The sequence below is a fragment of the Erithacus rubecula genome, assembly GCF_903797595.1.
Source record: "Erithacus rubecula genome assembly, chromosome: 14".
NCBI classification, from domain to species: domain Eukaryota; kingdom Metazoa; phylum Chordata; class Aves; order Passeriformes; family Muscicapidae; genus Erithacus; species Erithacus rubecula.
This window is the reverse complement of record NC_136666.1, coordinates 10719426-10743375: the sequence shown is the minus strand read 5'-3', so window position 1 is coordinate 10743375 and position 23950 is coordinate 10719426. Positions and strand designations below refer to the sequence as shown.

The window sequence follows — 23950 nt, the reverse complement described above, 5'->3', positions numbered from 1 at the left end:
ATCATGACCATTAACCATTTGAGTTATTTGCAAGCTGATAAATTATTACCATGATATTCCTGGGTAAATTATCTTCCATATTGCAGATTGTCTGACTAGGGCTTTAGGCAGAGAGGACCCCACAGGAGGCAGAAAATAGATGTTTTTTTTCTTTTGTAGATTCAAACTACTGCTCAAATTGAATGCTCACTTTGCCTTGGCTCTTGTGTTCCACTCTGACCTGTGTGAGGGGCAGAGAGCTGGGAGTGCTGTGGGGGCAGTTCAGACACAGCATCCTGCACAGAGGGTTTGCATCACTGGGAATTAGGGTAGCACTACTGTATAGAAAAAGTTTAGGGTGGACTATTGTGTCCAAGGCTGACTGCAAGGAGAGGATATTCCTGATCATTATCTTTTTCATCAGCAATGGGTCTTGATTGTTTAAGCAGTTTTTTAAATTAAACATTTGTAAGATACTTTTGTAGATATTTATTGTCTGATTTAAAGTGCAATATTTTTTTTTTGTACAGTGTTTAATAAAGATTTTTGGACATATATTTTTTCTTACTACCAAAATTTCTTATTCATGTTTTCCCTTTATATTTAAAGTTTTCAAATGTTAACACATAGCATTTTTTGTTGGTTAACTTTGGTTAAGTATGCATGCTATACCAAAGCAGTGCTGTAAATGTTTGTGATTGCAATGGGCATGACATTCCTCTGTAGATTATTTTATTGCTTCTCCAGTAACTGAAGATTTCAGCTTCTTTAAGGTAGTTTTTGATATTTCTGAAATAAAATATAGTTTGATTATTCAACACTGTGATTATGCTGAGATTATTTATTACCATGATTTATATGGTAACCATGCCTTCATTCCTTGTTATTTTTTCAACCTACTTTGTCTGTAATTCTGGGATTTTTTCAAAGCCTCTGATTAGTTCTTGTTCTGTTATTTTTAACAGTCTATCAGACATATTGAAGTCTGCTTTGCATTGCTATTAAGAGACAACATAGATGTAAACTGACTGAAAAAGTGGGAAGATAATTTGTCAAACTCCAAATGTCAGCTCTGATTCACTTAAATCTAGAATCAGGATTCTTTAAAAGGTGGAATAAAATTGCATGTCTTTTCTGGGCCTTCACCAAGCAGAGTTTATTTACATCTGACAGAACAGCTCCATGTTTTGTATTTAGTGAGTGATGGGAGTACACAAAGAAATTGTTTCAGAATAGTCTTTGTAAATAATCTTTAGAAAGAATAATCTAAGAAATAGAAAGAATAATAAAAGCCTTAACAATTTTTTTATTGAATAAAAATAAATGTCTAACAATGTAATGGTGTTCCAGAGTTATCCTAGATAACAATATTGGCAAAGGCTTAATTTTCCTTTGAATTCCATTTGTGCAGTCTTTTAAAAAGCAAAGGCTCTGTACAGCAGTGCTGTGGAGCCTGCTGCTGGATGGCAGAGTGCACAGAAAGCACTTTCAGAACAGCAGCTGAATCCATGAATAACTTTTCTGCTTTTACATCTTGGTTAAGCATGACATCATAAAACGCTTTTTAAAAAGCTGTTATTTTGGAAAAATATAAGTTTTCCAGCCATCTCTTCATTTGGTCTGCATTTCAGTAATTTGTTGCTTATGAAAAAGCTGACGTCAGGTATTGAATAGTGTCTGAAGGTTTATAATATCATTTGATGATTTTCCTGGAAGCACAATCAGTGTGTTGGGGATTTTTCAATTGTGAATAATAAAGGCTTCTCTCTTTCACTATTAAACTTAGGGGAAAACATAAAGGACAAAATGAAAGGAAATATGTCCCTCCACCCTAAAAAAGCTTTCAAACACATCTGCAGAGGAACTGTTAAATGTATCGAATATGCTCTCCACTTCCCTTCCTCTCAAAATGTTTGTACCGTGCTGGTAGGTGGCAGCAAATGACTTTCCATAACTTAAGGGAGGAAAGTGACTTCAGAACTGAAAAAACAGCTGTGAAAATTTTAGAAAGCATCTGGGCTCCCTCACAGACCCAGCAGAAGAGCCATTTTGAGCAGAACATACAGGCACATGGAACTTCATGGATTCAGACTGCATTTCTCCCTCCCTAGAAAGGAGAGCTGGAGGGCATTGGGAGCTTTTGTAAAAGGCTCCAGAGGTACCAGGACCATGTGCAGGATGTGGACCTGGGTAGGTGTGGCTGTGCAAAGTTTTGGCTTTGTTTCCTCAGTAGTGGCATGGCACAGAATGATTCAATAGAGTGCATTTTTTTTACTGTGGTACAGAAAGATGGCAATCAATTGGACTTTTTCCTGTCCTGATTTTAGGATCTTACAGGTTTACATCATCCTTGTTCATTCACAACCTGAGGGAGGTGAATAATTTTCAGACAGAAAAACAAAACTGGTTTGCTATGTCATTAACAGTGATACTACAAAAACACAGTACAAAGACAAAACTTCTGTAAAAGTGACAGCTGCTTTAATAATGTCTGGATCCCTTTCATGCAATGATTTTGTGCACAGCTGATTTGCTCAGTTCAGCTTTCTTGCTTTCACATGACCAAGTTCCTGCTTTAAAAATGTTCCCATCATTGATCTTAGCTGTTTTATAAGAGACTTTGTTTATGAAGTACAGCCACATGATTCTGCAGAACCCAAATACTGTTCTACACCAATGGGTAGAAGATATGCAATACTGAGAAAAAAATCATACTGGAGTAGTGTGATAGAGCATAACAATACAGTTAATTACAGAACTATTAATTGGGACTTGCTTAAATCATGAACGTAATAAAATGAAATTGATTCATCTCAATTTCTCAAAATCAGCTAAAGATACATAGAGAAAATACTAAATATTTCATACAAAAGCAATTTCATGTAAAACTTCTGTAAAAAACTGGTGGTGTCTGTGTATTTGGAACAAGCAATTCTTTGAAGAGCAGACAGACTGAAGCCAGACTGCCTACAGATTTCTGCACCTCAGCTGGTATTTCTGAGTTTACTCTATTTTCTGTAAATCTATGCAGTCTCATAATGAGATTTGATTGAATTTGCACACTAGGTTTAAAGATGATTCAGCCAGGGAAGACACATGCACTAAGTGTGTCAGTGTGTCCAACGTGCTTCAGTTTTGTTTCCTTTGGAGGTAAGGCTGAAAGAGCACAATCAGGGAAATTAGAACACAGAGTATAATGACCTGCTTTTGGTGGTTGAGTGGTTTCAACTACAAGTATAGAAAAAGAATGAGGTTACCACCTGTAAATTGCTACCAGAAATTACAGTGGGAAGTTGAAGTAGTGATGACTAAACCTAAAACCAGGTTTTTAGAAATGCCTAGGTGTCATGGCATGCTATCTTGTGATCTAGGCAGTAAAATATAAAGAAAAAATCTTACAAATCACTGAGATTATTAATAATTTCTTAGATTATTGTAAATAGCATTATTTGCTTACTGTGTAAAATAGTTTATCAACAAAAGACACTGGCTATTTCACAAATACAGTCATTTGCAGAAAATATTGATATAAATATGTTTGAGATGGATATAAACGTGTTGAGATGTTTGTAAATATGCTTGAGACGGAGCGTGATGAAATCTGGGGAGTCAAGAAAACTAGAATGCACAATCAGAAAAAGGACAGATGCCATGTAGGGAGTAGTATTCCTTCAGCATTTGGAAAATCTTTATTAGTCTTGTAATAAACTTTGGTTTGGCTTTGGTTTTCTTCAAACATCTAAACGTAAAATTTTCAGTATTTAATTTGCTTTCAATGTTTATTTAAAGCGAAAATAACCAAGTTGGTTTCCAATTATTTTACCAAGGTGCTTGAAATATTATGACACAGCAGGTACTTCCTCTGAAGTAGAATTACATCTTGAGCCAGAAGGTTCTGGAGACAGCTGGCGGTAGAATTTGTGACCCTCGGAATCTGTGTTTACATAGACATAACCCGCGGCGTCTGGTTGCAGTGCTGGGCAGATCTCTTGCTTCTTTGGAGTATATTCAGTGCGATACAAAGTTTCATCTTTAAAAGGAACTGCTGTAGATACAGTCTGTACAGGTTTGAAACTTTGAGGTGGGTTGGCTTGATGTGGTATGTAATGGGACCTGAATGTAGTTAAACTAGAAAATTTCCCTGTGAATTTCTGAATTTCCTGTTCTTTCTTAATAAGTCCTGGCGGACAAACCGTCCAGGGCTGATAATCTTCTTTTGTAGTAGTCTTCCCTTGAAAAGAGCCAGTGCTTCTTCTTCCAGGAGCTGGTCTTATGGGCACTCTAGGAGCAACCTTGTGTTTAATGTAATCAAGACGGTTTGTGGACTTGAGGTCCATCTTGTCTGTGGGTGGAACGTACTCTCTTGGTTTCTGGAACTCGGGTGCGGTGACCAAATATGGCTGATAGCGATCCTGGAATTCAGTGGTTCCTTTAAAAGGATCATCAGATCCAAATTTTCTATTTTCAGGCTTGCAGCTTTTTGCTTGTTCCCCAGGCATCCCTTTAAAATCTCTCTGGTGGGTTGTGAGATCTTCAAAGGGTTGGTCGCATGGCTTGTACTCTTCTCTTGGCCTTACAAACATGGGCTCCAGCTCATGGACAACGTAGGCGGTGCGATGGATGGTGTTGGCATCGAAGGGCCCCTCTGCCAGCTTGGTTTCACAAGGTTTAAAGCTTGGGGGGGGATTGGGTTGCCTAGGGATGTAGTCATCTTGAAATGTAGAAGGATTTCCAAACCTCTCTGAAGGTGGCTCGTATGCCTGCTCCACCTTACAGGATTCCGCTCTTTCGCCTTTCCATAACCTATAGTCATCTGTAAAGCAAAACCAAAATTCCACCATACAGGTCTTATTACTTAAGACCATTCCTTCAAAATGAAAACAAAGTCTTCTGGCATTAAATCTTGCAAAACAAAGAAAATGGATCTAAATGAAAATGATAATTTTATCTGCGTGTTTGTAATTTGACAAAACTGTCTTCTATTATAGCCTGTGATAAAAACAGAACCCCAGAATTGTACCTGATGCCCTATTTTGACTATTTGCTCAACAGAAACTGTACAGAAAATAGCCTTATATGTTTTAAATACAATATCTTCCATTTTCTTAAAAGATTTAGCACCTTTGAGCTGACCATAGTAATAGAATAATTTGTGTCAAGACAGATAATCATTAGCATGATGTATATGTAAGCTATAATATAAACAAGCAGAAGCCTAAACTCCACTTTTGACTGCTCTGTGGAGAAATAAGTCAAATGAGCTAAAACTACCTGAAAAATACACTGCACCCTAATTTCCATCCAGTTTTGCCTGATACAGCCCAACCAAGTGCAGGCTGAAATTTCCTTGTAGCCAAGCTAACCTCAGAGTTAATTTAGAAGCAATAGGTCTCTCCTCAACAACTGGAGTGCTGAATGTTTTAGGGCATCATCACCTGCTTTCTAGTATATTTAACTCCCTGTCCCAAACCAGTTTCTAACACAGGTAATTCCAAATGCTACCTTCATCTTGGCTATTTCTGTTTCTGCAGGGGGCACATATTATTACCTCGGTAAGTTGGGATCGTATCCACTTTTGCATCTGAAGTGTGTTTCCTCTCTTGAGGCCTCACTAATGTCACAGGTCCTACTTTATGAGGACTATAATCTCTCTGGTATATGGTTCCCAGGTCAATCTTCCCTGACTTTGGTCTGTATTCTGCATGTGGCTGAAAAGGTCTCGGGACAATTTCATATGGTAAATAATCAGATCTGAATTGGGGAAAAGAAAACACTGGTCAAAAAATCTCTTCTTCCTTCTGAAGTCATTTTTGTAATTTTTCTGCTGGAAAAATAACAAAATGTTTACCCAGACACTATATGTTGGAGGGATAGCACAAAGGAGAAAGAATCACAGTATATAAATTTAAGGTCTGTGCTGCATTAGTCTTTATTGAAAGATAGATGGTGAAGTAAGTTTTTTAATTAACCCCAAGTCCCCATTCACAGTTTAACAATATCATTTAAAGTATCTGAAAGAAGACTTACAAAGTTGCTATAATTTTGCAAAGAAATTATCAGAAAGTAGAAGCAGAGCAAATCTCTATTAGTAAATTACTAAAAGTGCATTTACTGATAGCATGAGGAGAATGGAATATAATCAGAAACAGCATTTCACTGTTTTTTTGCACATTACATATGTGGCTATTTAAATGGTCCATACAAGCACATCACCCCAGTCTGGCAGAATAGCATTCAACCTTCCTATTTATGCCTTTTTTTTTGATAAAAAAAGAAATTTTACCAGATGCCCTCACAGCTTAAAAGAAAAACAATAATGGAAAAAGTAAAAGTTGATGCCACTGTCAGATCATGAATGATGAATGGGTGATATTTTTTTCTAATTCTTTGAAAGATGCTCTTTAATTCTGTAAGCTTAAAATCAGTCTGTGCACAGACAGAACAGATACACTGAACCCCTTCACAGTTTGCTTTCTTGAAACTAAAAATTTTCTTGAAACTAATAATCTAAATTTTAAAAATCAATAAAAGAATTCCTGTTCTTTTTTTCTTAAGATTTCATTTTCCCACTATCTTGGATTCTACAAATGTATTACAGAAAGCTCCCCAGGTTTTCCTTGCCAGGTTTTCCATATGATTTACATTTCCTAATAGGCTGAAAACAAGGCAAAAATGTTTTTTTTTTTCTCTTTACAGGTTAAAGGCTGCTGTAAAGAATGCAAATCTTGATATATGCATGCTTTGCTATTTTTCATGACTTTTTATGACTGTATTTGTATACTCAACATTCATACTTTAAATATGCAGAAAGTGCAAAGGATGCCATGACTGCACTTTGAGAACATTGCAATATTTAGCCTCCTTAAAAAACAAAGAACGAGAAGCCTTACAGACTAATTCCAAAACATCATTTGAAAAGATTTACTTGAATGTCGTGGTGCCGTCCATTCTGCCCTGGTCCTCTGGGAGCTCTGGTTTTGGCTTGCAGCTCTCTCGAGGGCAGATGTTGCCATAGCCAGGGTACTTCTCCACATACTCAGTTTTGTGGCTCGGCTGCACTCCATCATCATAAATCTTTGTGGGTCTGTGGCAGCAGCGATGGCGTCTGGGGCAAACACAGCAGAGAATTTGGATTGTTTCATTTGCAAGGGAAACCCATGTTCTGTCTACTGGGAGTGAATAACAAATGTCAGTAGTTTTTTGTTTAAAATCTTTTCTGAGTGATAAAGCCCCAAAATACTGTGCTGATGGCACAAGTCCCAGAGCACATCACACTAATGCAGTAATAAAAGCACTGTTAGCTGGAAGTTGGGCCTTGCTGCAGAATGCAAAGGGTGCACAGAGCTGATCTCACTTCTCTAAATGCTGCTACCACCAAGATGAACTTTCTTCTTATCTGTGATGTTTAATGCTATTACTCATTTCATTTGGAAAAGTAACTAACTATGCTTCATTTTTTGTCTCATATTGTCTGTTTTTTACTGCTATTACCTTATCACTTGTCTTTTTATTTCTGTACATCTCACCTATTTTCACCATGACTGGATTAACATTTTTTGATTAAAATTTTAGTGATGTGAAATCTCATGTGTACCTCTAGTGATCTGCAGGCCACTTATGACTTTTCAACCCTTTTTTTTCTTCACAGACTGACTAAATTCTCTATCCAAAACACATGTTTATTTGAAAGCAATTACATCTCTTTTTCTTAATAGGTTTTATTTCATTTCCTCCTGTTTCTCATTGATACCTCTATCAATGACATCATTATGCAAAAAGGTGTTGGGAAGTATATAATGACAATTTTTTATTCATACCTTGTTGTTTTCAATTAATGATCCATGAAATTAAAATTTAAATGTTGTTATTGTTTTGAAAATCTTGCTATATTAATTCTAATTTGCAAAATGCACATCTCTGGCTGATCTCCAGAAAATATATAATGACAGCTCTTCCTCCTACTTGTGGCTGACACTTCCAATGCAAAGGGGAAAAAAAAAATTTTCAAATAAACAAGTATTGTAAAATTCTGTGATGAAAAGCAAAAATATTTAAACCCCGTGATGGGTAAAATTGTACAACTTTTAGTAAGTAAAATAAATTCAAATTTCAGGAAGCTAGATATCCAAAGAATATTTCAAAGGTCTGAAAAGAATTTTAGCTAGTATTGAATACCATAAAGGAAAATAATAAACTAAAGCAAGGTAAAATAAAATAGAAATAGACCTGAAGAACTCCTGCTGGGAAAATGAAAAAATGAAAATTAAAAAAACACTGAAAGTAGTTCTTAGGGAAAAGAGATCCTAAAGCTGGTATTAGTTTGTGCTGCCTGATTTTGCCAGCTCAGTAGTTCAAAAAATGAGAAATAAAGTAGCTCTGTCTAAGAATCCAAATCCTTTCAAAGCCTCAGGTGTTTACTCCTTTTCAATCAAGTCAATTAACAATTGAGAGACCTTTTCAAAACATAGCAGGGAAAGGAAAAAGGAAGAAGAGGGAAAGAACTGGAAAGGAAGGAAAACAAGGAGGTAAGTGTGTGCCATTTCTCACTACAGTGTTTGCCTGTCATTACATTTGTCATGAATTCACTTTCACCTTAGTAATGTTTTTTTCAGAAAGTACAAACAGAATATGCTGTATCCCACAGTATCTAAAAGTAACAGCTAACCTGGAACAACGGACATTGAATGGATGGTTTGAAGGCTGGTTGAAATACAGGTTATCAAATTATAATGTTTTTCACATATTTTTTTTGGGATGCAATTCAAAGGAGTTGGAAACAAACCTTACTCATCTGCAAAACCTTCACTTTGACAAATCTTCAGTTTGCCATCAGCTGGTCCAGAAGACCAACTACCAAACAAAACACCTCCTGTGTTCTGGGGTCACCATTCTTTAAGGACTTAATCCTGAATTCTGAATACTTTTAAGCAATGTTGTGAGAATATCCCATGTATTCCTGAATGGATATGCTCCAAACTGAAATGGACACTAGAAAAATAATTACTGCAGAGTGAGACTGCAGTTCTTGGTAAATACAAAACAGAGGTGAAAGCAATCTGCTCTTACCTCTTCAGGGAAAGAGATTATTGCAATTTTATTAGAGTTCATTGCTGATCCAAAAATGTCCTTCAAACCACTCATTTCCAGTGTATAAAATAACTCTGAACACACTCTAACTGTGCACAAAATTACTTGGAATCAAATCATATTGTTGAGGAAGTTCCTACATCCTGCTCTGTGTTGTGAAAGTGCTTTCAGTTGGCCTGAAGGGTAATCTAAAATTGCCTCATGAATTTGACTTAGAGAAGAGATTAGGGGTTTATGGTTAACTGATAAATCTGCTGTAAGATGTTGTCAAATTTTTTTGTTGCCCAATTGCTAAACTGAAATTTTTCCTTTAGATAATGGTTTTTTAAAACTAATTATGTAAGGCATCACAAAGGTAGGAATCATCAGAGAAGACACATTACAGCTCTGATAAAGAAAATATGTTGCTTAGAGTTTGGCCTGCACTCCTTGAGACACTGTTTATTTTTAACTTTTCCTTGTATTTATCTTCATTTCCACCCCAGAGTTACTGATCATTCAAATGAATTTGGTGAGAATATTCCTTTTCCCATGCCTGACTGGCATTTGCTTTGATGGATTATTTTTCTTTCCCTTCTTTGTGGGAGACTATCTTGAGTCTTGCATAAGGTTTGAATAGAATCTCAGCTAAATAAAAGTGACAGTACACTCTTGTGCCAAATGCTCATGTTCTGGTTATTTTAGTAGAATGTTGATGATTTTAACTTACTTAAGGCCTGGCATGCATACTTTTTTAATACAATGCTAGCAAGACTCTTGAAACTCTACCACAAAGCATTTTTCTCCAGCAAACTGGACTAATGAGAAAAGCTTAATATTTGTCATAATAGGAAACTTACTACCTCTCCATAAAAACAGCTCAAAGCTTTTCTTTTTAATTTATTTTTAATTTTTGCCAGTGCACACACTATGGTCTGGAAGTCAGAAATGATGGATGGACACTGGTTTTGAGAGTCATCTACTTTTCCTGTTCTTGACAGGAGATCTGGTAGTTTTTACTGGGTTTGTATTTATATGTGGTCAGTATGATGGCTTAAGTAACCATATTTTAGAGAAATCTTTCCTTTTAACTTATATTTATTCAGAAATACAGATTTTTATGATAATGATAACAGAAGGGCAAGAAATGGGGGAAGGCTGAAAGACTAAGAAGGAGATAAAGCACTAGTTTATTTTTGTGTCTCAAAACAACTTTTATGCTTTTGTGGGCTGTGATTATCTTTTATAGCAAAGAATACAAATAGTATTCTTGAATGCAAAAAGTTCATCTACCACACAGGCTTTACTCTTCTTTGGAAGACAGATTTAACATCTTGTATTTGAAAAAGCAGAATGAAGTTCTCTTACTGGCTTTGCTCCCCTGTAAATTTTTTTCAGTTTGGTTTTTTTTTTTTTTTAATTCTGTTGATAGGGGATATTGTTTCCTTCTATTCTATTATTTAGAATTAAGCAGTAATTATACCTCCATAAAATTTCCTGCAAAGAGCTAAATGATAATGTCTACAAAACATTAGATATTTATAGTTGCTTTGAAGTCTCTGCTAAGCTGTGTATGCATTCCAATGTCCAGGTAACACTGCCAAGTGACCAAGTAGCCTTCCCCTAAAAACAGAAACACTGTACACTGAAGCAAACACAATGTGCTGCCTAAACCAATACTGACTTAAGATTTTATTGACTGTAAAAACTTCAGTGAGGTTTATTTTAAACCACAAGCTTTATGCATATTTAATTCAATTATTCATATTATTGAACTCAGTTTTTGGATTGAGAACTTTTGGTTAGTGGAACCTCATTTTGTGCTGTCTCATTATGTTATCTCACCATCTTTCTACTTGAGGCTGAGCCAGGTTTGTTATCTCATCATGAAAACAATGTGTTCCAACTCTTCATTAATCTAGGACTTAAGAAACAAATTTATGGGGCAAAATTCACCACAGGCTTGGCCAAAAAGAACATGAGGAACTTTACTTAGTGCCTGCCTCACACCTCTGTCTACAGATGAAAAAAAGAAAGTGGCTGATGAAGAGACAGACAGACCTCCCAGACAGAAACACACAGAGGGTGCAGACACTTGTGGCCATGGTGCATTTTACAACCACAGTTTGCTCTGTACTTCCACAAACATTGAGCATACCTCTGTGATCTTATGATGACTATTCTTGTATGTAGTTGTTATTTTTATTTTCTTAGTATGAACTGAATCTTTGGATCCTAGGGTGATTATTTTTGTGATTTTTTTTTTTCAAGCAGACAGAAAAGAAATTGAAAATATTAACAGTTGTGACTCCAACCTGTAAATATATATTTGAATCCTGAAAAGTCCATGTCCCCCCTGAGTTGTGTGCTTTTTTTCAACTGTGACATCAATAATATTGCTTATAGACTTCTAATAGTAACTTTCCAGAACAGCTGAGGGAGCTGGGGTTGTTTAGCCTGGAGAAAAGGAGACTCAGGGGTGACCTTATCACTCTACAGCTCCCTGAAAGGTGGCTGTGCTCAGGTGGGGTTGGTCTCTTTCTCCAAGCAGCAACTGACAGAATGAGAGGACACAGACTCAGGCTGCACCAAGGGAAATATAGGCTGGATATTTGGAAAAAAACTTTCACAGAAAGAATTATAAATGGTCTGCCCAGGGAGGTGATGGAGTCAGCATCCCTGGATGTGTTTAATAAAAGGCTGGATGTGGCCATTGGTGCCATGGTTTAGTTGAGGTGTTAGGGCATGGGTTGGACTCGATGATCTTGAAGATCTTTTCCAAATGTGTGATTCTGTGTCTGTGTGAAATGTAAATACACTACTTCACATTTACTGAGAGGGTGTTCATACTTGGGTCCTACTCCCCCGTGGCCCAGGGTGCTGCTTATGTTTCAATGAGGTTGGAAAAGGCCTCTGAGATTATCGAGTCCAACCTGTGACCAAACGCCACCGTGACAACCAGAGCATGGCACTGAGTGCCACCCAGTCCCTCCTTAAACACCCCAGGGGACAGTGACTGCACCACCTCCCGGGCAGCCCATCTCAATGCCCAGTCACCCTTCCTGTGAAGAAATCCTTAATGTCCAGCCTAAAGCTCTTCTGGTGCAGCTGAGACTGTGTCCTCTGCTCGTGTCACTGGTTGTGTGGAGAGGAGGCTGAGCCCCACCCGCCTGTGATCCGCAGTGTTAAGGTCACCTCGGGGCTCCTCTTCTCCAGCCTGAACACCCCCGGCTCCCTCAGCCGCTCCTCATAACACTTGTGCTCCACTGCCCTTCTCTGGACACGCTCCAGCACCTCAATGTCCTTCTTGTCCAGGGAAGCCCAGGCCTGGTCACAGCCCCAGGTGTGTTGTGAGCAGCGCTGAGCGCAGGGGCGGCCGCTGGCCCTGCTGGCCGCACCGCTGCTGCACAGGCCCGGTGCCTCTGGCGCTCCGGGCACACTGCTCGCGTTCAGCTGCTGCTGGCAGCACCCCGGGCTGTTCTGCTGGGCATTTCCAGCCCCTCTGCCCAGCCTGTAACGCTGTGTGGGGCTGCTGCGGCCTTGTTGAACTGATACTGATACTGGCATCATTCCACGGCTCCAGCCTGTCCAGTCCCTCTGCAGAGCCGCCTTGCCCGCAGCGGGACACTGCAGCAGCTCGGCGTGGCGGTGCCGAGGGAGGGTGGCGCTGGCCGGCTCGCAGCCGCCTGACTCACCCGCAGGAGCATATCTCGCAGATGCAGCGCGGCGGCGCCATGCCCGGCCCGCTCGGCCGCCCGGCCGGTAACCACGGACGCCGCCGCGCGCGGAGCAGCGGCGCCCGGCCCGGCCCGGCTTCCGTCCGGCGTCACGGGGCGGGATCGCAGCGCGGGCGCGGCTTTCCGGGAGCGGCGGAGCGGGCGCAGGTGCGTGTGCCCCGCGCCGGGAGCAGCGGGGCCCGCAGCCCGGCGAGCGGGGACAGCGCTGCGCCCGCCCTGGGGCGGCCGCGGGGCCGGGGCAGCGCGGCCCTGCCCGCCCGGAGCGGCGGGAGGGGAGGCGAGCGGGGGCCGGGCGGGGTGTGAGGTTTGTGCCGCTGCGGGCGGCTCGGAGTTCGCTGCCGGCCCGGCTGAGCCTTGCCCCAGGCGCACGCACGGGCCTGGGGCGGCCCCGCGGGTTCGTGACGCGCTCCGCCTGTCCCCCGTGAGGAGCTCAGCTCTCCTCGCACTTCGCGTCGTTAATCCAAACCTTTCCTCGAGCCGACTCCTCGGTAAAACACTTCGCTCCGTTCGCAGAATTAGCCAGCCATGGTGCTCACAAGCGTGGGAAAGATGGTTGGCCTGCAGAAGAAGGCGTCCGGCATCAGGAATATCTGTATACTGGCCCACGTGGACCACGGTAAGGCAGGTGCTGGTGCCTCCTCCTCCTCCCGGCACACGTGTGTGTGTTCGAATAGTGCTGCGATATTTCGTTCGCTGTTCTGAAGTCTCGGGGTTTGCGCATTTAGCTTTAAACTGTCTTGAACGTGATTCAGAAAAGTGAAACTGCTTTATGCACCTTTTTCTTGGCTTCATGGAGTTTATCTTACATAAAAGCGTATCACACTATAATAATTTGAAGTAGTTGAAATTGAATGTTTTCTGTGATGGTGAGTGTCAGTATGGATTTAGTGTATGCTTGAGAGGCAGAATAATATTTTTCTAAAATATTCTGTGTTATCTTCTTAATAGAACGTGTTTGTTATGTAGGTGGAAATAGTACTTGAAAACACATATTTTGTCTAGTTGCATGTTATAATGAGGTTCTTATGTACTGTTTGGTATTTCAGCTACTCTTCTGACAGGTAAATTTGCACCCACTCTTCAAAGATAAATTTGTGTGCATGTAACAGGAGTAATTTGATTTATATTTTGAAAGCTAACTTGTACTTTTCATGGGGTTTTGCAGTCTTTATTAATGTTGTTATCATAAAATACTCAATGTTGCATCTTTTGTCATTGTTTGTATTCATTCAATCTAAGTAATTTATTTTTCTTTTCAGGCAAAACTACTCTAGCTGATTGCCTTATATCTAGCAATGGAATCATCTCCAGCCGCTTGGCAGGAAAGGTAGAGTTACACTGTCACTGAACAGAATTCTGGTGTGGATTGTGAATTCTTGATCATTAAGGAAATTCCATCTATACTCTTGCTAAACCTAGTTTTCTCACCATCATTTTCTGACAGTTGATAAATGAATTGTGAGATGTTTCTTCAGACTTACTGTCTTTTCTTTTGTTTCTGTACTCAGCTGAGATACCTTGACAGTAGGGAAGATGAGCAGATCCGAGGAATAACAATGAAATCTAGTGCAATTTCACTGCACTTTGTGAAAGGTAAGTTGCTGATGCTGGCATGTATAAATTTTAATAGATATTTCTGTAAATTTTCCCTGTCTCTTTGTTGTTGCTGTTGTGGTCTCAGTGTGCAACTTTTACTTGGTGTTTCTCAGTGTTAGGTCACAATTCTGCAGAGACATAGGCAAGTAAGTCAGCCAAGATAATTGAGTTCCATCTCAGGGTCAGGATGAACATCTTCAATCATATCTCTCAGTGCAGGCTGTGAGAGTGGTTGCCTTATCTTTTATTTTAGATATAAATATGTATATTTTGATTTCAGGTCTTGAATTAATGTCACTTAAAGGCAAGACCTTTTTTCAAAAAACCCAAGTTTTAGTACAGTCTTACTACTTTATTGAGACACCTGTTACACTGTGCTGTAAGGTTTTTATAGTGTAGTTTTTGTCAGGACATGAAAAAATAATAGCTGAAGCAATATAAGTGGGTGGCTGGAAGAAATATCTTTGAAAACTGTTCTGAAATATTAATTTATTGTTTGATCCTAGGTGATCAGGAGTATCTGATTAATTTAATAGACTCCCCAGGGCACGTGGATTTTTCTTCAGAAGTATCTACTGCTGTCCGACTCTGTGATGGGTGCATTATAGTGGTGGATGCTGTTGAAGGAGTCTGTCCACAGGTGAAATAAAGTGTGTTAAGAAGAGAAAGAGGGGAGCAGGCAGAGTCTGAAGTGGGTTATATAGAAATGAAAGAAAAACTATCTAAGAAGTTTTGTAAAACTTTTAATAAATGGCAGTGCAGCTGAGGTATGAAAGCAAGTAGTAAAAATCATAGTTGTGCTGAGCAACTGAACAGTGTTGGTGAAAGGGTGTAGAGATGCAGGGTTGAAACAGTGATTATGCCATTTTTCAGATAATTGAATATTTTGATAGAGTAAAGTCTTAAGGGAAATAATTTATATTTATCTGGGATTTCAGGGTTTGGAAACGAATGCACCAAAAAATGGTTTGCTTTTTTCATGGCTTACTTTTCTAAGTAGTCTAGTTTTTGTTATGGGGTTTTTTGCCATGAGATCCCACCATTCTGCAGAATTCTTCAGTAACTAACACTGTACACTGTGGGAATCAAATTTCTGGTTTGCGTGTCCACCTGTCCTTTACTATATGTTTATTAGATTTTAGAATTGTATTTGATTTTTTTTTTTTAATGTTCTGTCTTTTTGGTGCTATCAGGCTTTCTGTAATGGTTTTTTTTTAAAAACTCTTTCCCTCTCAGACTCAAGCAGTCCTGAGGCAGGCGTGGCTGGAAAACATCCGCCCAGTCCTGGTGATTAACAAAATCGACCGCTTGATTGTGGAGCTGAAGCTCACCCCTCAGGAAGCATATCTGCACCTCAAGAATATCTTAGAACAGGTATTCCTGCTGAGGTGTGGTTTCACACAGCAGATTTTGTGGCACTATCCAACATCCAGTCTGATTTTTAACACTGAGGTGTATCTTATTCCTGATTGCTTTTGAGGTTCACTTTGCATGTCTGTGATGGAGAGAAGAGTAGTAAATGCCTCTTGACAGGTCATCAGGAAAAGCCTTTATTTTTAGAAACAATATGCTGAGTGTTTTATTCTTCTGTTTTAAACTTACTGGAGGTAGACAAACGTTAGACTGTTCCTGATATTGATGGATTTATGTAGGAATAAAGTTGTTTCATCTTTTAAATCGTAATTTAAGTTGCTCTCAATTTTTTTTCCCCACAGTTCACTTGGGAGCATTTATCTGCCTGGTTTCCCTTTGCCCTCTGTTGTTTGCTTTGTTGACAGAAACACAAGTTCCTATTTCACCATTCCTTGTTCTGAGAGACAAAGTGTGTTACGTGTGATTCTTTGATTCAGTCTGGTGTGGCTAACTTGGACTTGGAAAATTCGTGGTGTTTATGGCAAAGTGTCAGTCTCATAAACTCCTGTGGTTTTCAAATGTGTAGAATTAGGTGTTCTAATTGCCCAATGAATCACAGGCATGCTACCTTGTTAACAAAACTTCTCTTTTTATGTTTTCAAGGGTGTGAAAATTACACTTCAGTTGCAAGGGTTGTGAAAGAGTGAATGAATCTGAGGGTGTTTTTTGCATATCCTTCTCTAGATCAATGCAGTCACTGGAACACTTTTTACCTCCAAAGTATTAGAAGAAAGAGCTGGAAAAGAAACAGAAAGTGAAAGCGTTTCAGACTCATCACCAGGAGATCAAATTTATGACTGGAGTACTGGATTGGAAGACACTGATGATTCACATCTCTATTTTTCACCAGAACATGGAAATGTGGTGTTTGCCAGTGCAATTGATGGCTGGGGTTTTGGGTAAGCTTGAGATTTAATTACTGACATTTTTTAAAATTTGATTTTAATCTTAAAGTATTTCAGTTGCATCATGTTTGTAAAGGTGTTTGATTTTTCTGTGGTGTGCAGCTGTGTATAAATTACCTGAGTGACAGGATCCCTGTTTTACTTAGACAGGAGTTCTGAGCTCCTGGTAGGATCCAGCCTAGCCTGGTGAACAGTATTTTCTTCCTTGCTGCCGTTGGATAGAGTGTAGCAGAGGATGGCAGGATTGGTTCAGGGTGTTTGCTTGGAGGCAGCAGGCATGTGAGCTGTGCTCCTGCTCTGGTCGCTGGCCACGAGGGGGAGGCGTTCCTTCATCCTGGAGTTGGGATTAGAGGGATGTGCTCCGTGGTGACACAGGGAATGAGTACTGCAGAGCCCTTAAAGAAAATCATCTCCAGGATTTTTAAATCTAAGTCAAACTGTAAATCAGGTGCCTTGTGTACTTTGTAGTCCAGCACAAACAGCTCTTGTCCATTCAGAGGGAAGAGAAAATAAAATGGGCTATTTTAGTTTAATTATCTTTCAAGACTATTTTGTTCCTTCCCATGAAGTGTCAGGCCCTGGCTCTGATTAATCATAGGGGTAGAAAAAGAACATTTTCCTTAATTATTTTCAAGAGTTTCTTCTGGACTGCCAGCTACAGTACGGATCAGTTGGGATTTTTCTTAATAATGGAAAGTTTTGACTGTTATTTCTTAGTTGTGAGTTCTTTTCCTGAAGGTATTAGAGGAAAAAAATTAATTTATTAGGCAGTGCCAGTCTCATCCAATGTGGTAAGTACATATGCTTTTCTCATAATTCTCAAGTATTGAAAAATGCCATTATGTATATATATATGCAAGAGCTGCTGGCACAAGAATCTTGAAAGTTCTCCCTGAGTTGAGAGTTTAGACAGTTTCTGGAAAAGAAATCTCTTTGGGCCTGGTTCAGAACTCACAGCTTATGTGTTGCTGACATGGACAGGTCCTTTTTTCAGCTGTATAAAAACTGAAGAATTCTGAAAGAATTTCAAAGAAAAGATGATCAAATACCACTGTTCTGTAAATAGGATTGTTACAGTTACAGATTTGTATTTTTTTTTCTGCAAGCACAGGGAGCAAATATATGGAAATATTTTTTATTACTGCTCATTGAACAGTTTCAGGAAGGAAACTATAGCATGTTCAGGGCTCCCTCTCTGGGCCTAAGCAGGCTGCTTTTGTTAACTCATGGGGACTGCTGAACAACACAGAAAATTATATAAAACTGTAATGCCATGATTGTGTTGTAAAGCCACTGTGTTGTTACTTTTTAAAGTAATGATTCAAACAACAAGAAGTTTCATAAGTGGTTAATTAAAAATAATTACCCCCATGCAATGGCTCAAGTGTGACTCAGAAGAATGCTTTGTTTTTAACATCTTACATGCTGGTCCCAGACCATAATTAAATGTGTCATGGGCAGTCTTTCAAAGAATAAGTTCAAGAGTCATCACTAATGTATTGTAAAGTCTGTATTAAGCTTTTGAGTTTTTGAGAGGGGGTAGTACACAAATGTTTATTTCTAGTAGTGCCTTGAAGCTGACGTGAAACAAAACAAAGCTATTCAAATACTGTTGATGTTTCTGATCTGTTATGACTAAATATTTTTGCAGGTGTAAATGTTAAACAATGTGAACTAAAGTGAAGACAATTGGAAAAGTGGGAGTAAAAAAGGATTTGAGATTGTTGTTTGATTTACACATAAGATGTTGCTGTAAAAAATACTTCCATCAAGATGTTTCCTTTTCTTTCAGAATTGAACATTTTGCCAAACTGTACAGCCAAAAAATTGGAATCAAGCCTGCAGTCCTTCTGAAGACTTTATGGGGAGATTATTATCTAAATACAAAAGCAAAGAAAATAATGAAAGGTGATCAGGTATGGAGAGTGTAAAAAATATAACCTGATTTTTATTTTGGAGTTCACTTTTTTCCCCCCTAATTCTGTTCCTTATAGTTTATCCTGAAAGTTGACCTCAGTGCCTCTTGGCTCAGTGTTGCTGAAGGTACAATCTCACCAGGACAGCCTTGCAACAACTCCTGGAGCATAAACATTCCACAAATGGCCACTCAAGTGCTGCATGGAGGAAATCTCATCTAACAGGGCTCACTAAATAAGGGGCATTGCAGCTTCATGGTTTCAGCATTGAGTGAAACACACAAGGTGAAAGGCAGATTAACAGTGTAGAAACAAAGTAATGAGTGGGTCTCTCTTCTCTGTGAAGAGCTCTTCCACAGCTAATGGTTTAGGATATTCACATTTATCTTCTCTGGAGATTTATGATTTAAAAAAACTTTCTTGCCATAGGGAATTTCTGTTGAATGCTGTACTGAAGCCCTGGTCTGAGGACTACACTTTTCTAGCATTCAGCATTTCCACCATTAAAAGTTAAGGGAGGAGAGAGTAGTTTCCCTATTTTCATGTAATCATGATTTTTTTTTTTTTGCTGTTTATATAGGTGATGATTAATAGTTACAAAAGGGGTGATAGGCAGGCTCAAAGTAGTCACATGGCATGTTTATCAGGTTCTTTTTCTGAAATTGAAACCCTTGTCTTCCACTTTGAAATTTCATGTTTATTTTGTGCCTTGTACCATTCTTATAAGACAGAGTTCTTGATTTTGAATCAGGTTTTACATGTTCCTAATGAGAAGTGCAGTCTTAAGCTTATTGAAAAAGTGAGAAATTGCTGGTAATGAGCTGTTTTTATCTTCTACCAGTCAAAAGGAAAGAAACCTTTGTTTGTGCAGCTGGTGCTGGACAACATTTGGAGTCTGTATGAGGCTGTTATGAAAAGGTGAGAACATCTATGAAATTTTCATGGCATCTTTCCATTTTTTTAAATACTCTAAAATAATAGATACTGGTTATATATTGCTTCTGTGGATTTTTAATCTATTTATTATTTTTCTTACAGAGACAAAGAAAAAATAGAGAAGATAGTCACCTCTTTGGGATTGAGAATTGGTGCCCGGGAGTCACGACATGCAGACCCAAAAGTTCATCTAAATGCCATTTGTAGCCAGTGGCTACCAATATCTGATGCAATCCTCTGTATCCTTAAAAAAATCAGGATTTTGTTTTTTCTTTTGGCAGTTTTCAGACTTCAGAGTGTCTGAGATATGTCTGTCACATGTATTCCAATGTATGTTTAATGTCTGTGCCTAAGCTAGCTGGACCTCTCTTCTTGCTTATAACATTACAATTTACATATCTTCCATTGTTTTTACATTTCTGCCAACTTTGTGCTTTTGCATGTCTTATTTTTAGGATAATTATGAAGTTGGAGGTAATTTGGCAACACACCTTCATTAAGTAGCTTTAAATTCAAGTTTTAGTGGTTTTCCTGAAGTAGAAAACAATTTATTGTTTATAATAGCATTATAGGTCTTCTGTCCATGAAGTTCTGTAGGTGTCTGGTGTTTTAGGCAGTAATTCTTAATTCAAAATGAGCCTTTGCTGTTTGTTAGCTGTGCCTATTGTTTGTGTTATGGTAGATGTGCACAAATTATTGATGTATGAATAGTAATTACTTCTATAAATCTTGCCCCAGTTGTGCTGGTTTTGCTTCCCAGCTGAATTTAGTGTGGACCACCCCTCCTTAACTCTGCCCCTGATAAATGGCAAAAAATTACTGCTGACCTGAAAGGGACCTGAATGCACTGTGACAACAGAGCTGGATTTTGGATCTGCTGCTGCTGGCAGTTAGTGCATGGAGCTCAATTAAAGAAGCATTGAAAACATTTGTGGTGTTGTTGGTTGCATTCAGCAAGAAAATACAAATATGTATCCTTAACAATGTGTTTTAGCCATGGTGTGTGATAAAATCCCCAGTCCTCTGGACATCACAGCAGAGAGAGTGGAAAAGCTGATGTGTGTTGGAGCAAGAACATTTGATTCTTTGCCACCAGAAACTCAGGAGCTGAAAAGTGGTGAGTAGGAGTTCTCCCATTAACATGGAAGTTTTTTCTGTCCTAGTGGTTTTGTTTGTCTTTGGATTGGAAGATGTGTAGTAATCTGTATATAAATTTATAAATATTCCTCTTCTGGTGACTTTGTTGATGTTTGTCATTGAAATGTCATAGTTTTATAGCCATGTATTTTTCTTCCATCCCATGTATTCCTGGGTTTTAGACAACTTAAGCTGCAGGTGGTGTAAATTCCAGGACTCTGAAACTGGGAGTTCTGCAAGAATACAAGGTTAATACTTGTTTTTAGTTCTGAACAGTAGAAGTTATGTAATTGAAAATTGAATATTTTGCCAACTTGTGTATTAGAATAATTTATTTTTAGCCAGCAGTGGTTTGAATTTGAATTTAACTTTTGCAAGTGTATTGATTAGCTTTTAATAATTAATTATTAATCATAGCGCAGTGTTTTGAGGAGAGCTTCAAGAAATCTGAAAGGATGAGTTACCAAATATTAATTAAAAATGAGATGTGAATGTCAAACTGACAGACTGTTAGGAATTGTTTCCCAGGGGTAACAAAACTGGCTTTTCATCCTTTATTGAACATATAAAACCATGGTATTCTCTAGATAGTATTCAACACTGTGTTAGAGGAAGTTAATAGGAAGAAATTTGCCTCAATACACTTGGATCTTACTGTTCTTGGTTATGAACAAGTAGTGGATTTGCACATTTACTGAGTATTTTGCTAATTTTTAGTAGTACTCTTGTGCTTTTGTTTGCCTTAGGTCTGTGGTCTTTTCATATTTCAGATAAAAAGGAGTGTAGGATATTCTGTTTCTGTGTTAGAAGTTTTGAATGGTTTGAATTTCATGTATTTCAAGTTGGATGGAAAAATGGTTTAAGGGAATTTCTTACATATCAAATGAATTTTGTGTGAATCTTTAATCTTTTGAGGAATATCTGTTCTTGCAGTGAAGTTGTTAGGATTTTGTGAGGGTTTAGACATTTACAGGACTTCCTCCTTTAGTTTGAAAGGAAAGAGAATACTGTGAGGTACTGAATAAATAGTTCAGTCTTAATCCTGTGCTGCTCTCTGGTTTCCATTGTGATCTAAATCAGCCTGCAAACTCAAGTTGTTTAATTTGGGTATATCTCTTTCTTTAATTAAGGGTTCTATTTTTGAGGTCTTGCTCATTTTATTGCAAAACACACTTGAAGATACAGGCAGTGTTATCAAAGATTAGGCCAGAGAAGTCTTCTACTTTTTCCTGTTGGTTTGTCCTTAGCATATTATCTGTTGAAACTGGAAATAAACAGTAATGCCTATTAATGTGAAGTCATAGCTTTGTCCATATTTTAGGGGGAAAAATGTGAAAATAACTTCCACTTATGTTTTTATTTTTTTAGCTTTTATGAAATGCAGTAGTGAAGGAACAGCCCCAGTTATTGTCTTTGTTTCCAAAATGTTTCCTGTTGATGCTAAGGCATTGCCACAGAACAAACCAAGGTAGGAAAATGTAACATTTTACTTCCTGATCTGTGTTAGGTACTTCAGAGGAAAAAACAATTATATTGAAGGCTTGGGTAAGTTCGTTTAGACGTGAGAAAATAATTAATGAATTCTTGAAATACAATGAAGTCTTTTCTGTGAGTAAAGATTTTCTGAATGAGTTCAGGAGATAATTTGTTTAATCATAGTAGTTTTAGAAGTCACAGCAATTCTGTTGGGGAATAGTGCTGTTGTCCAAAGGTATCATCCTAATGTGTGCAGTGTAAGCAGTTTCAGGATGTCTGGTGGAAATGATGGAGTTGTAAAACTTCCTTGTTTTTTCAGCAAAGTTGTGTTGGCAAGATCATAGCAACTTGTGTTTGTACCAAGGAACACTTCCCATCAAACTGGGCATAACAGTGATCATCCTGTCCATTGCAACAGCAAAATAAAATGGGTTGATTAAAATAGTCCAAATCCTTACTGACTTTTTACAGTGATGTGAAGGGCATTAAAGCATTTCCAAAGATTTTTTTCTGTGAGGCTGGGAAGATTTTTTGTTACAGCCTTTTGATTTTTAATAGGTATCCTATTTTCTTTGAGGAGTAGGTCCTTCTAGATCTTATTTTCCTGGCATACTTAAGTGTACTACTTTAACCAGTAACTTTTTCTGCAGAAGAAATGTACTTTCTTGATGAGTTTACAAGAATGAAGTTCATCTTAACCTTTCATCCCTCCAAGCCCCTGGATCTTTTCCAGTAGGCAACTTCTATATTAACTGGCTGTTTTTGAGTTTTTGGGTGGTTGTCACTGAACAGCAAAGTAATATAGAAAATGATAATTTTCCTCCTGAATTAGACTGTGTTTAATCTTTGTGTGAGAAACAGTTCTGCTCCTATTGTAATATTTGAAAGCTTTACTACGACCTTAGTTTTTTCTTGCACTTGCTAGATTTATTTCAATTTTTTTTATTATTGAGGTTATCTACTACAAGTCTTCCATCAGAAATCTTCCTTGCAGTGTTGGCACTCAGGGAGAAGATGCCCTGTGTGCCTGGGCTGAGCAGACACTAGATGGTGCAGTTTTGCTTTGAGTGCTGTCCCGAGTGTGTGTGGAGCAGCTCAGGTGTGGCACAGCAGCGCCATTCCTGCTTTGTCTCCTTTCCTGGGCTCCAGTTATCAGAGACAGCTGCACTGACACCATCACTTTTTGGCTGTTCTGTCATGATTATGACCTGGTTTTTTATTTTTTGGGAGAATCAAGAGTCTTTGAGGTGATGAGTATGTGAAATAGGGACAAAGGCAGATTTTACATACACCAGACACAGAAGTTTTCAGTATTGTAGTTCCTTTCCTTTCTCCCTGTTTATTCTGTGCATTGAAAAATTTGGTGTCTTGCTCTGTAGTTTGTGTGAAAAGTATCTCTTAGTGTTAAATAATTCATTGAGTTACTAATTAGCTAATATTAAAATGAAATCACATGTGTGTTTTTCTTTGAGAAAATCCCTCATTTTTAGTAATGTGGAACTTTTGCTGATTAGGTAATGTCTAAGATTTCTTTTGAAGTGACAGTTGGCTTCCATTAATTGAAAAACAGCAATAGAGCTAAATGTGTATTTCTCAATACTTGACTTGTTAAGCTTGTACAGGTAAGCAGTTCCTTAAGAAATTGGAAAAGGAGGTTAGTTCCAGTGAAGGAAAGTAATCTCCATGGAACAAAGTCCAAGTGTTTTAAAAGCTCTGCATTGTGTACCTGTGGTTCTTGAGCATATTTTTAATTGTATTGGTCATTGTGTGCTACTTACAGTTACTCAGT

The 23950-nt window shown here is 38.4% G+C and overlaps 2 protein-coding genes across 4 annotated transcripts in view; one reads left to right on the top strand and one right to left on the bottom strand.

Moving 5' to 3' along the window:
* Positions 1-3645: 3645 nt before the first annotated feature.
* SAXO2 (stabilizer of axonemal microtubules 2) lies at positions 3646-12853 on the bottom strand. The gene is made up of 4 exons (XM_079317785.1): positions 12741-12853; positions 6905-7084; positions 5528-5730; positions 3646-4792 (listed from the first exon to the last, which is right to left on the bottom strand). The coding sequence occupies exons 1-4, from the start codon at positions 12779-12781 to the stop codon at positions 3819-3821; spliced, it is 1398 nt and encodes a 465-aa protein (XP_079173911.1). The 5' UTR covers positions 12782-12853; the 3' UTR covers positions 3646-3818.
* A 24-nt stretch (positions 12854-12877) lies between these two features.
* EFL1 (elongation factor like GTPase 1) overlaps positions 12878-23950 on the top strand; it is a 64386-nt gene continuing 53313 nt past the window's right edge. Inside the window, exons 1-12 of one of the 3 annotated variants that reach the window (XM_079317783.1) lie at positions 12878-12929; positions 13296-13398; positions 14042-14109; positions 14291-14375; positions 14885-15018; positions 15615-15752; positions 16476-16690; positions 18489-18612; positions 19454-19530; positions 19651-19787; positions 20543-20665; positions 22054-22153. In XM_079317783.1, coding sequence (XP_079173909.1) covers positions 13308-13398; positions 14042-14109; positions 14291-14375; positions 14885-15018; positions 15615-15752; positions 16476-16690; positions 18489-18612; positions 19454-19530; positions 19651-19787; positions 20543-20665; positions 22054-22153 — 1292 coding nt within the window. In that variant the 5' untranslated portion in view covers positions 12878-12929; positions 13296-13307. Of the gene's footprint in view, positions 12930-13192; positions 13399-14041; positions 14110-14290; positions 14376-14884; positions 15019-15614; positions 15753-16475; positions 16691-18488; positions 18613-19453; positions 19531-19650; positions 19788-20542; positions 20666-22053; positions 22154-23950 lie in introns of those variants that run through there. The other 2 variants (XM_079317784.1, XM_079317782.1) reach the window with 2 other exon arrangements.

Bases quoted from the DNA above. Each gene is read 5' to 3' on its own strand.
- SAXO2 (XM_079317785.1), bottom strand. From the start codon at position 12,781: ATGGCGCCGCCGCGCTGCATCTGCGAGATATGCTCCTGCGG. The intron at 7,085-12,740 runs GTGAGTCAGGCG...TGTTTGCCCCAG, and splicing joins TGCGAGATATGCTCCTGCGG to ACGCCATCGCTGCTGCCACA. The intron at 5,731-6,904 runs GTAAATCTTTTC...TCCCCAATTCAG, and splicing joins GACGGCACCACGACATTCAA to ATCTGATTATTTACCATATG.